This window comes from Mobula hypostoma, chromosome 11 (genome assembly GCF_963921235.1).
Source record: "Mobula hypostoma chromosome 11, sMobHyp1.1, whole genome shotgun sequence".
NCBI lineage: Eukaryota > Metazoa > Chordata > Chondrichthyes > Myliobatiformes > Myliobatidae > Mobula > Mobula hypostoma.
The window spans coordinates 51,597,416-51,609,498 of NC_086107.1; the positions used below are offsets into that span (position 1 = coordinate 51,597,416).

At 41.0% G+C, this 12,083-nt stretch overlaps 1 protein-coding gene across 3 annotated transcripts in view; it reads left to right on the plus strand.

The window, feature by feature from the left end:
- The window catches only part of syt7a (synaptotagmin VIIa), a 572,706-nt gene that overhangs the window by 546,996 nt on the left and 13,627 nt on the right, over positions 1–12,083 (plus strand). For all 3 annotated transcript variants that reach the window (XM_063062024.1, XM_063062025.1, XM_063062026.1), the window contains 2 exons: positions 8,261–8,375; positions 10,459–10,658. In XM_063062024.1, coding sequence (XP_062918094.1) covers positions 8,261–8,375; positions 10,459–10,658 — 315 coding nt within the window. The remainder of the gene's footprint in view (positions 1–8,260; positions 8,376–10,458; positions 10,659–12,083) is intronic.

Sequence of the window (12,083 nt, forward strand, 5' to 3'; positions counted from 1 at the left end):
ACACACCATGCAAGCAATAGCAAAGCCCACCTCCTCCCAGAGACCATGATCTAGAGTCTATGAAAAACTACTGTCCATCCCAACACTTGGACATATCAGACAGGCTCGCGCTCTCACTAGCGATGGAGGGAGAGCTATCAGTCCTTCAACAGGCAAGCGGGAGACCAACAGGTCACTGTTTCGATGTTACAATCTGCTGCGTTGCTTGTTCGAGTTCCCTAATTCGAGGGCCAGCAGACCCTCACTCACCATCGAGAGAGAGAGAGAGAGAGAGTGATCACTCAAGTACAGGGACCTTCTTTCAACAGCAGAGTAGACTGCTGTCTTGATGTATTGAGTCTTGTCTCAAGGCACTGGGTATAAAAGCTGGGAGGTCACGGTTTTGTACAGGACACGGAGTACTGTATACAGTTTTAGTTGCCCTGCTGTAGGAACTATTTTATTTAAGAAGAAAGATTACAGTAGAGACTTACAAGAATGTTACCGGGACTTGAAGGACTGAGTTATTGGACATATGAGGACTTTACTCCATAGAGTGTAGGAGACTGAGAGTAGAACTTGCAGAGGAGTATAAAATCATGAGGGCATAGAGAGGGTGAATGTGCTCTGTCTTTGTCCCAGAATCAAGAACTAGAGCAAAAGGGGATAGATTTGAGGAACATGAAGGGCAATTCTTTTACACAAAGTTTGGTATCTATATGGAATCAACTGCTAGAAGTAGCAGTTGAGGCCGATACAACAACTGTCAAAAGGCAGTTGGACAGATACATAGATTGGAAAGGTCCAGAAGGTTACGGGCCAAATGCTGGCAAATGCAACTCGCTTAGATGTGGCACCTTGAGTCACAGCTAGCAAAGCTGAAGAGCCTGTTTCCATGTTGTGTGACCATCTATGAGCATGAGGAACTCAGCAAATCAGGCAGCACCTATGGAGGAAAATGAATAGTCAATGTTTCAGATCAAGACCATTCAAGAAACGTCAAGCTCCTTTCCCTCTGTAGATGCTACCTGTCTCTGAGTTCCCCCAGCTCCTTGGTGGATTGCTCCAGATTTCCAGCAACTGCAGTCTCGTGTCTGTCCATCCCAGTGGATCTCTTGTCTGTCCATCCCAGTGGGTCTCCTCTGCAACATCTTCAGCATGATCACAACCTTCCTATGGTGTGGCCACTAGGGGGCAGTAAGTGTTATAGACAGGAGTTTCAAGGAGGTGGTCACTCCACAGGTTCTGTCAGACTGATGACTGACTGCCAAGAGAGGAAGGCAGGCAGTGCAGGAGTCCCCATATCGGAGGTAGATACAAATAAAGGACAGAGATTTCAAGTAAGATGTAAGAAATTGGAAAGAGAATTTTTAAAAGCCTGCAGAGGGACTTGGACCAGCTGGAAAAATGGGCTGAAAAATGGTAGATGGAGTTTAATACAGACAAGTGTGAGGTATTGCACGTGGGAAGGACAAACCAAGGTAGAACATACAGGGTTAATGGTAAGGCACTGAGGAGTACAGTAGAACAGAGGGATCTGGGAATACAGATACAAAATTCCCTAAAAGTGGCGTCACAGGTAGATAGGGTCGTAAAGAGAGCTCTTGGTACATTGGCCTTTATTAATCAAAGTATTGAGTATAACAGCTGGAATGTTATGATGAGATTGTATAAGGCATTAGTGAGGCCGAATCTGGAGTATTGTGTTCAGTTTTGGTCACCAAATTACAGGAAGGATATAAATAAGGTTGAAAGAGTGCAGAGAAGGTTTACAAGGATGTTGCCGGGACTTGAGAAACTCAGTTACAGAGAAAGGTTGAATAGGTTAGGACTTTATTCCCTGGAGCGTAGAAGAATGAGGGGAGATTTGATAGAGGTATATAAAATTATGATGGGTATAGATAGAGTGAATGCAAGCAGGCTTTTTCCACTGAGGCAAGGGGAGAAAGAAACCAGAGGACATGGGTTAAGGATGAGGGGGGAAAAGTTTAAAGGGAAAATTAAGGGGGGCTTCTTCACACACAGAGTGGTGGGAGTATGGAATGAGCTGCCAGACGAGGTGGTAAATGTGGGTTCTTTTTTAACATTTAAGAATAAATTGGACAGATACATGGATGGGAGGTGTATGGAGGGATATGGTCCGTGTGCAGGTCAGTGGGACTAGGCAGAAAATGGTTCGGCACTGCCAAGAAGGGCCAAAAGGCCTGTTTCTGTGCTGTAGTTTCTATGGTTCTATGGTTCTATGGTAAGAGAACCAGAGTACCTGAGATGCACTACCTGTGAGAATGGTGGAAGCAGGGTCATTAACAATGTTCACCCAGGCATAGAAGGCAAGAGGCCAAATGAAGATCAGGATTGAACCAGAGTCACTGGTGCTGTTAGTAGTTGTCCTACCTGCAAAGTGAGGTGACAGGCTTCCTTTTGCCATGTAGTGTATTTTGGAGCGTCCCTGCCACACGTTTGTCAATCAGATGCATGTCAGCTCTGGCAGGGCTTTCAGGTCATTACCTTCTACAAGATGAAAACTAACATCATAAGTGACTGTGTTGCTTCACTCCCAGATGAGCTCAACGCCTTTTATGTACGCTTCGAAAGGGAGAATAAAACACCTGTGCGAATCACTGCAGCATCTGATGACCCCGTGATCTCTGTCTCAGAGGCCGATGTGGGAATATCTTTCCAGAGAGCGAAACTTGCGAGGCATCAGGCTCTGAAGGTGTACCGGATAGGTCATTGAAAACCTGTCTAGCCGACTAGTGGGAATCTTAAAGGACATTTTCAATCTCTTATTGCTGCAGTCAGAAGTTCCCACCTGCATTAAAAAGGCATCAATCATACTAGTATGCAAGAAGAACAGAGTGAACTGCCTCAACAAATATTGTCCAGTTGCACTCACAGCTATTGTGATGAAGTGCTTTAAGAGGTTGGTCATGGCTAGAGTTAACTCTGCCTAAGCAAGGACCTGGACCCACTGCAATTTGCCTACCGCCACAAGATGTGTACAGCAGATGCAATCTCACTGGCTGTCCATTCAGCCACAGACCACCTGGCTAATACATATGTCAGGCTGCTGTTTACAAATTGCAGCTGAGCATCCCCTCAGTACTAATCAACAGGCTTAAAAACCTGGGCTCCTGTACTACAATCTGCACCTGAATCCTTGACTTCCTTATTGGGAGACCATAGTCAGCGTGGATCAGAAATAATATCTCCTCCTTGCTGACAATCAACATTGGTGCACTTCAAAGACGCGCACATATCTACTATTTCTACACCTGTGACTGTGTGGCTCCACACAGATCAGATGCCACCTATAAATTTGCCAATGACAAAACTGTTATTGGCTGAATCTTAGATGGAGATGAGGAGGCGTACAGGAGTGAGATAGATCAGCTGGTTGAGTGGTTTCACAACAACAACCTCGCACTCAATGTCAGTAAAACCAAGGAGGACTTCAGGGAGGGGAAGTCAAAGGCACACGCACCAGTCCTCATTGAGGGGTCAGCAGGGGAAAGGTTGAGCAGGTGCAAGTTCCTGGGTGTCAACAGCTCTGAAGATCTAGTCTGGGCACAACATATTAATGCAATTCCAAAGAAGGCGTGCCAGCAGCTGTGTTTTATTAGGAGTTTAATGAGATTTGCTATGTCACCAAAGACACTCACAAATTTCATTGGAGAGCATTCTAACTGGCTGCATCACCATCTGATATAGAGGGGTCACTGCACAGGATTGGAAAAAGCCGCAGAGTGTCGCAAACTGATCCAACGCCATCATGGGCACTAACCTCCCCAGTATTGAAACCATCTTCAGAAAGCGACGCTTCAGAATGTGGCATCAATCATAAAGGACCCCCACCACTCGGGACATACTCTCTCCTCATCGCTACCGTGAAAGAGGAGGTATGGGAGCCTGAAGACACACACTCAACATTTTATGGACAGCTTCTTCCCCTCTGCCATCAGATTTCTGAATGGACAACGAACCAACCCATGAACACTACCTCACTATATTTGCTCTCTTTTTACATTACATATTTAAATTTAATTATATTTATAAATAATTATTTGGGAGAAATCTTAAAGAACAAAAACTAATCAAGAAAATAGCCAGGAGTCTTTTCATTTATTTGGAACTCTATGCCACTTAATTGGGGCAGGAGACTTCCTGAACAATTTCTAACTAGTCAATAGTGTTCACTTGTGTGGCGTTAGACACTACTCAGTGCTCAGAGTGAACAGCTTTTAAATTGCATCAGTTGTGTGAGTTTCTGTTTGATTACTGTGATTTTTTGTCACTGATTGGTGGGAAAAATAAGCAGTAAGACAATTTCAGAACCAGAAATGGCCGGGACTGAAAACAAAACGACGACACTACTTGGAAATAATTTGGAAGCCTTGTAGCTTGTAACTTGGATGGTCAAGATGTTCTCTGATCTTGGCAATTTACTTGCAAACATTTCATCACTATGCAAGGAGACTTTGTCAGTGTGCTGTTGAATGTGGTGTGTCCTCCAAATGTTTGGCCTTCATACACTTTTCAATCAGCTGATTGGATGTTATTTCGGAAACTCAATTCTGATGTGAGGAGGAAATCTCGTCGCTGACTGGTTGTATGACAAACTTGGTTCGTTGTTGCACTCTGCTCATAAATAGGATTGAGGTCTGCATGTTTGTTTATGGAATTGTATATGGAAAACTACATGTCCAGGAATTCTTTACTTCAACAAGTTAGGAACTACAAAGAATTTCAAGGTATCAACATCATGTTGAATGTTACAATGAAAATGAAGATTTGAAGGATATAGTTATTGAAATCATTGTATGAATGGCAGTTCATTTTCTGCACTAGGTGTCTGCACCAATTTTGTTCATTTACAGTCAATCAAAAGAACATAGCAATGTACATTGGATGAATTTCTCCATTGATAACTATTAGGAACTAATACACATTTTTACATTACTATAGCAGAATTGGTAATATTCTAATTTGTTCTGTATTTCATTTAAATACACAATTTGTTACTCAGTTAAAAAGTAGTTTGCCTTTTTTATGCTTTCTTAACTATCCCCATGAAACTTCGGCTAATTGGGGAAGCGACTTAATTTATTCATAATCATATTTATTTATATTTATATAAATGGTATATTTCTTATTGTAATTTATAGCCACAAAACAACAAATTTTACAACATATGTCACTTACAATAAACCTGCTTTTGATTCTGATTCTGAACTGTTCACCTTTGTTGGTTTTCTTCTGGATTTATCCTACAACCGCAGTGTACGCTGTTCTATTATCTTTGGTTTGAAAACCAGAGTTACAATTCATTCCAAAATGTTTGAAAATCTATCAAAAATCTCGACAAGAATGAACCTGTCCGACACACATGAGCCATGCACAACATAAGAACAGTTGATCTTTCAGTCGCACCTCTGCGATGAATGTGACGACAGATGGTGATGTGCAGGTGTACAGGAGCAAAGTAGATCGGCTAGTCAAGTGGTGCAGTAATAACAACCTTGTACTCAATGTCAGTAAGATCAAATGATTGATTGTAAAGTTGGGAAGTTGGGAGAACACACACCAATCCTCGTTGAGGGGACAGTGGTAGAAAAGGAGAGCAGTTTCAAGCTCCTGGTCAGAGAATGCCCAACATATTGATGCAATCACAATGAAAACATGGAAGCGGCTATATTCCAAGAGGAGTTTGAAGAGATTTGGTATGGCACCAAATTTCTACAGATGTACTGCAGAGAGCATTCTGACTGGTTGCATTGCCACCTGGTATGGAGATGCCAATGCACAGCATCGTAAGAGGATTGTAGACTGTGCCAGCTCCATTATGGACACAACCCTTCCCATCATTGAGGACGTCTTCAAAAGTTGGTGCCTCATGAAGATGGCATTCACCATGAAGGACCCTTGCCATCCTGGACTTATCCTTTTCTCAGTACTGCTGTCAGGGCGGTAATATGGGAGCCTGCACTGTATTGCGACTGCAAAACAACAAATTATGGTTTGTATCAGGGACAAGTAATCTGATTCTGACACTGCCACCACACAGTTATAAATCCCTCACTACAAAATAAAATTTCTGCATACATTCCGTTTTTGCTTCACAATGCAGCTTGGTGAAATGTGATTTCATGAAGTTTATGAGGTAAACCATGCAATTACAGAATGCAATAAAAAAAAAGATTTCTATCCATTTTTATCATCATTATTTGCTGAAGCAATCTGACTGCCTCACTGACAAGTATTTTCTGGATTGAATTCTTATAGTCTACACGAGTTATAGTGTGCAGATTCCTGACTGGGTCAGGCAGGAAGTATAAAAGATCTTCATCTCACTGCATGCTTAATAACTTTATGTCAAGGTTTTGAATTTAGGAAAGAAAAAGTTATGGCATGTCAAATTTAACTCATCCTTGGTGATGAATATTTTCATTGGGCATTCTCTGAACTTGTGTCATTGCTGATGAGATGCACACCACCTGTCATGAACAGAACGCAAAGATGTCAACAGTAAGAATTTTGTTCACATTTCAAAGTGCAGAATAGAGAGAATTGTTAAAATGATATTTAGACCTTGGTGATATCTGAGTGGCATAGTATATTAGCGATGTCTGTTTCTCAAACCTCCTTTTACCTTGACAATAGGCGCTCATTAATTGTAGCACCATTTATACATGAGAAGGCAAATGGCACCTTTATGTAATACTTATCAAAAGCTATTTTACATGTACAATTACTCTTGGTAAAGACAATCCAAAATTCATGACCATGCATTATTTGAGTTTTGTAAATTTGTACTATCAATAATCTCTAATCAATGTAAGCATGAATTTTGAGGATAGGCATAAGGTTAGGTTGGAAGGGAGGCTGAATGAGCTGAAGTAACATATCATGAAGAAAACTTGCTGTAATTGATTACCAAAAACAAGAAAGTGAAGCGTTTAGGTATTAGTTTAATATTTATCTTACATTACTGAATCCTTACTAAGTTTAATGATTTTTATATTGTCTTAAGAGTATCAGAACTGAAACAATATAAGCATTCCTTTTCATTATTCTTGCAACAATGCACTCAATTTGAAACTGGGTTTGAGATTGTGACATAGTGTCTATTCCTCATTTCTATTTGTTCTTGAAGCCTTTAGCCAAGTGCAGCATTGAGAAAGTGTTTTATTTTCAGATGTTATATATTTCTTTTCTTTTTTGGCGTGTGCCTGTGTGCGTGAGAGTCTGTACGTGTTCGTCTGCGTGCGTCCATGATGAGGTCTTTCTCATGGCCTTTTACAAGGCACGGAGCAAGAGAGAGACTGTGTGGCGCGCCACTCCTCACAGAGACATTTTCGCAGTATTTTCCCTTTATTTTACGAGGTCGAGATGCGATCTTGACATTCAACCCGGCACGGATGGAAAGCATACTCGGGAGTGGACCCGACTGGTTTCGAACCTGGGAACCTCCGCTCCCGGGTCCGGCACCGAGGTCATTGCGCCACCAGCCGGCCCAGGTGTTATATATATCAATGAGTCTTTAAATGTATACCCCATTCAGACATTCAGGTATATGATCCCTCTGTGACTTTGGCAAAATGTTACTCTTTATTAGAATTGTTTCATTTTCCTCTCTTTGCCCCATCCCACCACCACTTCCAAAGAAAGCGCAATTATCCGTCTTTCAATTGATTTCTGTTTATTCATTATTATACATGAATTCAAAGCCGTAGTTGTTCAGTGTTGAAATAATGTATCAAATGAAATGATTTTGATGTGTTAACTCCAAAGTAATTTTCTTTCTAATCTGTGTTGAAATGTAATTTCTCATTTCTGGGCTCGTGACACTGCACTAGAATTGTGTCTGTATATCTGTCTCTGTGACTGTGACTTAAGCTGATTGAAATGTAACACATATTATCTCTATTTCTCAGCAATAGAGTGAACAGACAATTAATAATTTTGGTTACTCATAAAAGTAGATTTAATTTCCTTAGAACTTAATAGCTATAGGAATCAGGGTGATAATCTTAACTTTTGCACCTGAGAAAAATATAGAAGAAATCCTCAGTACCTTTCTGTGTATTGCCCTTAACTATAAAATGTTGTTTTGTGCAGTATTTACTTCAGGCTTAAATATACTTACCTGACAGAAAATATTTACTGTAAACTAGAGTTGGGTGTCTGGGTAAGCATTGTAATCACATTTTTGAAACCTTTGTCCCACAGTTAGAAGGCTACTTTAAATGTGATTAATTTAGCTCTATTATTTTTATTTCAGGGAAGTCGGGGAGAACTTCTTTTGTCATTATGTTACAACCCAACTGCCAACACTATCACTGTGAACATAATTAAGGCAAGGAATCTGAAAGCCATGGACATAGGGGGTACATCAGGTTGGTATAGAAATATTACTGATAGGTGTAACATGTATGTAATATATATGGGGTGTTCAAGGAGGGGCAGCACCTCTAGTGAAGGGGCTTGTTGTGCCCATTCTGGGGCAGCTCACTCACCTTTGATCCCCACCGGACACTCAGCTCTCAACCGTGGCTGCAAGTGGTTGTTCACATGCGGCAAAGGCCACAGTCCCGGTACACTGCTTAGACAGGCAGGGTGAACCAAGAGAGGGTAGCTGGAGGCCTCATACCCCAGTGAGATGGGGAAATCAGCATGCAAAAGCAGCTCCGGTGGGCTGGGCGGATAAGATTTACAGTGAGATCCAGTGACTAGGGAGGTGCTACTGTAATGTTCCGTGGACTGCAAAGGGCATGACAAGGCACAGAAGATGTCATGGTCATCCATTGTAACCAATAAAGACCCGTTTGTGATGTCTCTTTGTATCACTATACCCAAACTCCTGAGGTCGAAAGAGCAGAACTGCCCCAGTGCAATGGCATTTCCGCTTCAAGAACTCTCCTGCACAGGCTTCCTGTCGTTGTCGAATATGGTGGACAACCACCACTGGCTATCATGTACCAATATAAATAGTAAGTAAGAGTGCTTCTTCCTGGGATAGTTCCAGCATCTGCAGAATCTCTTGTGTTTATGATGTCTCCACCATGAAGTCCCTTCAAGGAAAGCCTACCCTGAAGAATTTTAACTCCTCTCTTCGACGGGAGTTAAGTGAGACCCTCTCTCACTCCCCCCACTCCCATGATCTCTGCTGCGCTCCAACTCATCTATCATCCGCCAGCTTAAACTCCTTCCCCTCCCCCTACCTTATTCTGGTTTCTGCCCCCTGCCTTTCCAATACTGATAAAGGGTCTTGGCCAGCAATCTTGACTGTTTATGTCCCTCCATAGATGCTGCCTGACTTGCTGACTTCCTGTAACATTTTGTATATGTTGAACCTGATTCAGAATTAGGTTGGAAATCCTTTAACCTTCTTTGAATCAAGTGGTTTCGCCCTAGGTTTGGACAATGTGAGGTTTGGGATATCTGTTAAATGTCTGCAGCAAAATCCGCTTCTACTCTTGTATGTTGAGAAACAAGCCTAACAGAGCTTGCCCTTTCGTCGCTCGAGCACTACTCTTAATCTTTTTCTTAGCAAGAGAGGAAGCAGACACAACATTGAAGGAGGCTATCAAAAAGGTCCAGAGGCAATCCCATATATAAAAAAGATAGGTTCTTTTACCTTAAATATGATATTCGGGGGCAGGCCTGTTGTATAAATAGGTAAAGAAAATAGATTTGCAATTGCTAACTGTAATAGTTTAAAAATGCAGACAACAGGAATTCTGCAGATGCTGGAAATTCAAGCAACACACATCAAAGTTGCTGGTGAACGCAGCAGGCCAGGCAGCATCTCTAGGAAGAGGTACAATCAAAGAGATTCTGCCTGGCCTGCTGCGTTCACCAGCAACTTTGATGTGTGTTGTTTGTAATGGTTTACTCTTTTGTTACTATTGGGACACGGGGGCTTTTTTAAACAGAAGAGTATCAAAAAGTTCTTCACACATACATTAATGTTTGGTTAGAGTATGCTGAAGGTTATAGTAGCAGAGGATTCCTTTCACAGGACATTGGATGAGGTATTGAGGAAAATTTACATTTCATGGTAGGAGATAAGCTTCTGTGGTTTATTGTTGGCAAAAAAAACCTGCTGAGTTCCAAACAATTACTTATCATTTGTGGTTATATGAAACTGGATATAGACTAAGCTCACAGCTCAACTGGCAATTTCTATAGATAATCTTCTCATTAGTCTCAGCTGGGTGTTAGTAGAGGCCTAGCTGACAATGGAAAAAAGTCCTTTGCATCCTGTGATGTAATTGGATGCAGTTATTACAATCCTGAGTGAAAAGGCTACTCTCATTTGCAAGAATTTTCTCAGTTACAATTTCAATATCTATTTGCTTTTTTCATTTACCACATCAAGGGGATGCTTATGGTCACTGCAGCCGCTATGTTATTTACCACTGCAGTAAGAAACAATTTAACCTGCCATGTATTCTCTGTGATTTGCCTTTCTTACAGATCCTTATGTTAAAGTTTGGCTCATGTACAAAGACAAGAAAGTGGAGAAGAAAAAAACAGTTGTGATGAAGAGGTGTTTAAACCCCATCTTTAACGAGTCTTTTGTGTTCGATGTACCGACAGAAATATTGAGAGAGACAACTATTGTAATCACTGTGATGGATAAAGACAAGCTGAGTAGAAATGATGTTATTGGAAAGGTTTGTATTCATACTCTACCTGATGTTAAATATAGACTTCAAGTATCAATAATACAAGACATATCTCAGCAGTGGCATCCTCACAGTAAGAGGACAGTGAGTCAATCTGGCTAATTTTAATGATTCAATGCTTCCACTAACAGAATGAACAGTATGAATGGTTTAGAAACAATATGAACAATATCTTAACAATCCACAGGATTTTTCTATACTTTCCCTATAATTTGGAAGTTAGATATAGGATCCTGAACAGTACCCAGGAGGTTGGGTGCAAATTATAATCGGAGATAGAAAGGCATGTAAAAAGGGCAATGTTATGATGGTCATGGAGGATTTCAATATATAGGTAGATTAGGTGTATCAAGTTGGTGCTGGTTCCAAGAGTAGGAATTTGTAGAATGGCCATGAGATGGCTTTTAGAGCAGATTATGGTCAAGCCACTAGGGAAAAGGTAATTCTAGACTGGGTGTGTGTAATGAACTAGATTTGATTAGAGAGCTTAAAGTAAAGGAGCCGTTAGGAGACAGATATTTTAATATGCTGGAATTCATCCTGCAATCTGAGCAGAAGAAGCTAAAGTCAGATGATCAGTACTACAGCAGAGGGAACTATAGAGGCATGAGAAAGGAGCTGGCCAACTTTTTGATTGGAAGGGAGCAATAGTAGGAATGACAGTAATGGTTGGAGTTTCTGGAAGTAATTTGGAAGGTCCAGGATTGGTTTATCCCAAAGAAAAAGCATTCTAAAGAGAGAATAAGAGAACCATGGCTGACAAGGGAAGTCAAAGACAGCATAAATGCAAAAGAGAGGACATACAATATAGCAAAAATTAGTGGGAAGCTTATAAAAACCAACAGAAGGCAACTAAAAAAGGAGAAAAAAGATGAAAAATTAAAGAAAGCTGGGCAATAACATAAAAGAGGATACTGAAAGTTTTTATGGATATATGAGGGTAAAGGAGAGGCAGGAGTAGATATTGGACCATTGGAAAATGAGGTAGTGATGGGGGATAAAGAAATGGCAGATGAACTATGTATTTTCCTTTAGTCTTAATTATGGAAGACTCTAGCAGTATGCCAGAAATTCACGAACGTTGTGGGGGGAGGAGTGGCAGAAGTCGCTGTTACTAAGGAGATGGTCCTTGGAAAGAGATTGTGGAGGCCATAGCAGTGAACTTTCAAGAAGTGCTAGATTTTGGAATGGTTCTAGTGAACTGGAAAATGGCAAATGTCACTCTGCTCTATAAGAAATGAGAGAGCTTAAACAACAAAAACTGTTGTAAATCTAGTCAAGAAGAAAAGAAGAGCTTATGAAAAGTTAAAAAAATCTAGGTAATAATAGAGATCTAGAAGATTATAAGGCTAGCAGGAAGGAGCTTAAAAATGAAATTAGGAGAGCCAGAAGGGGCCATGAGAAGGCCTTGGC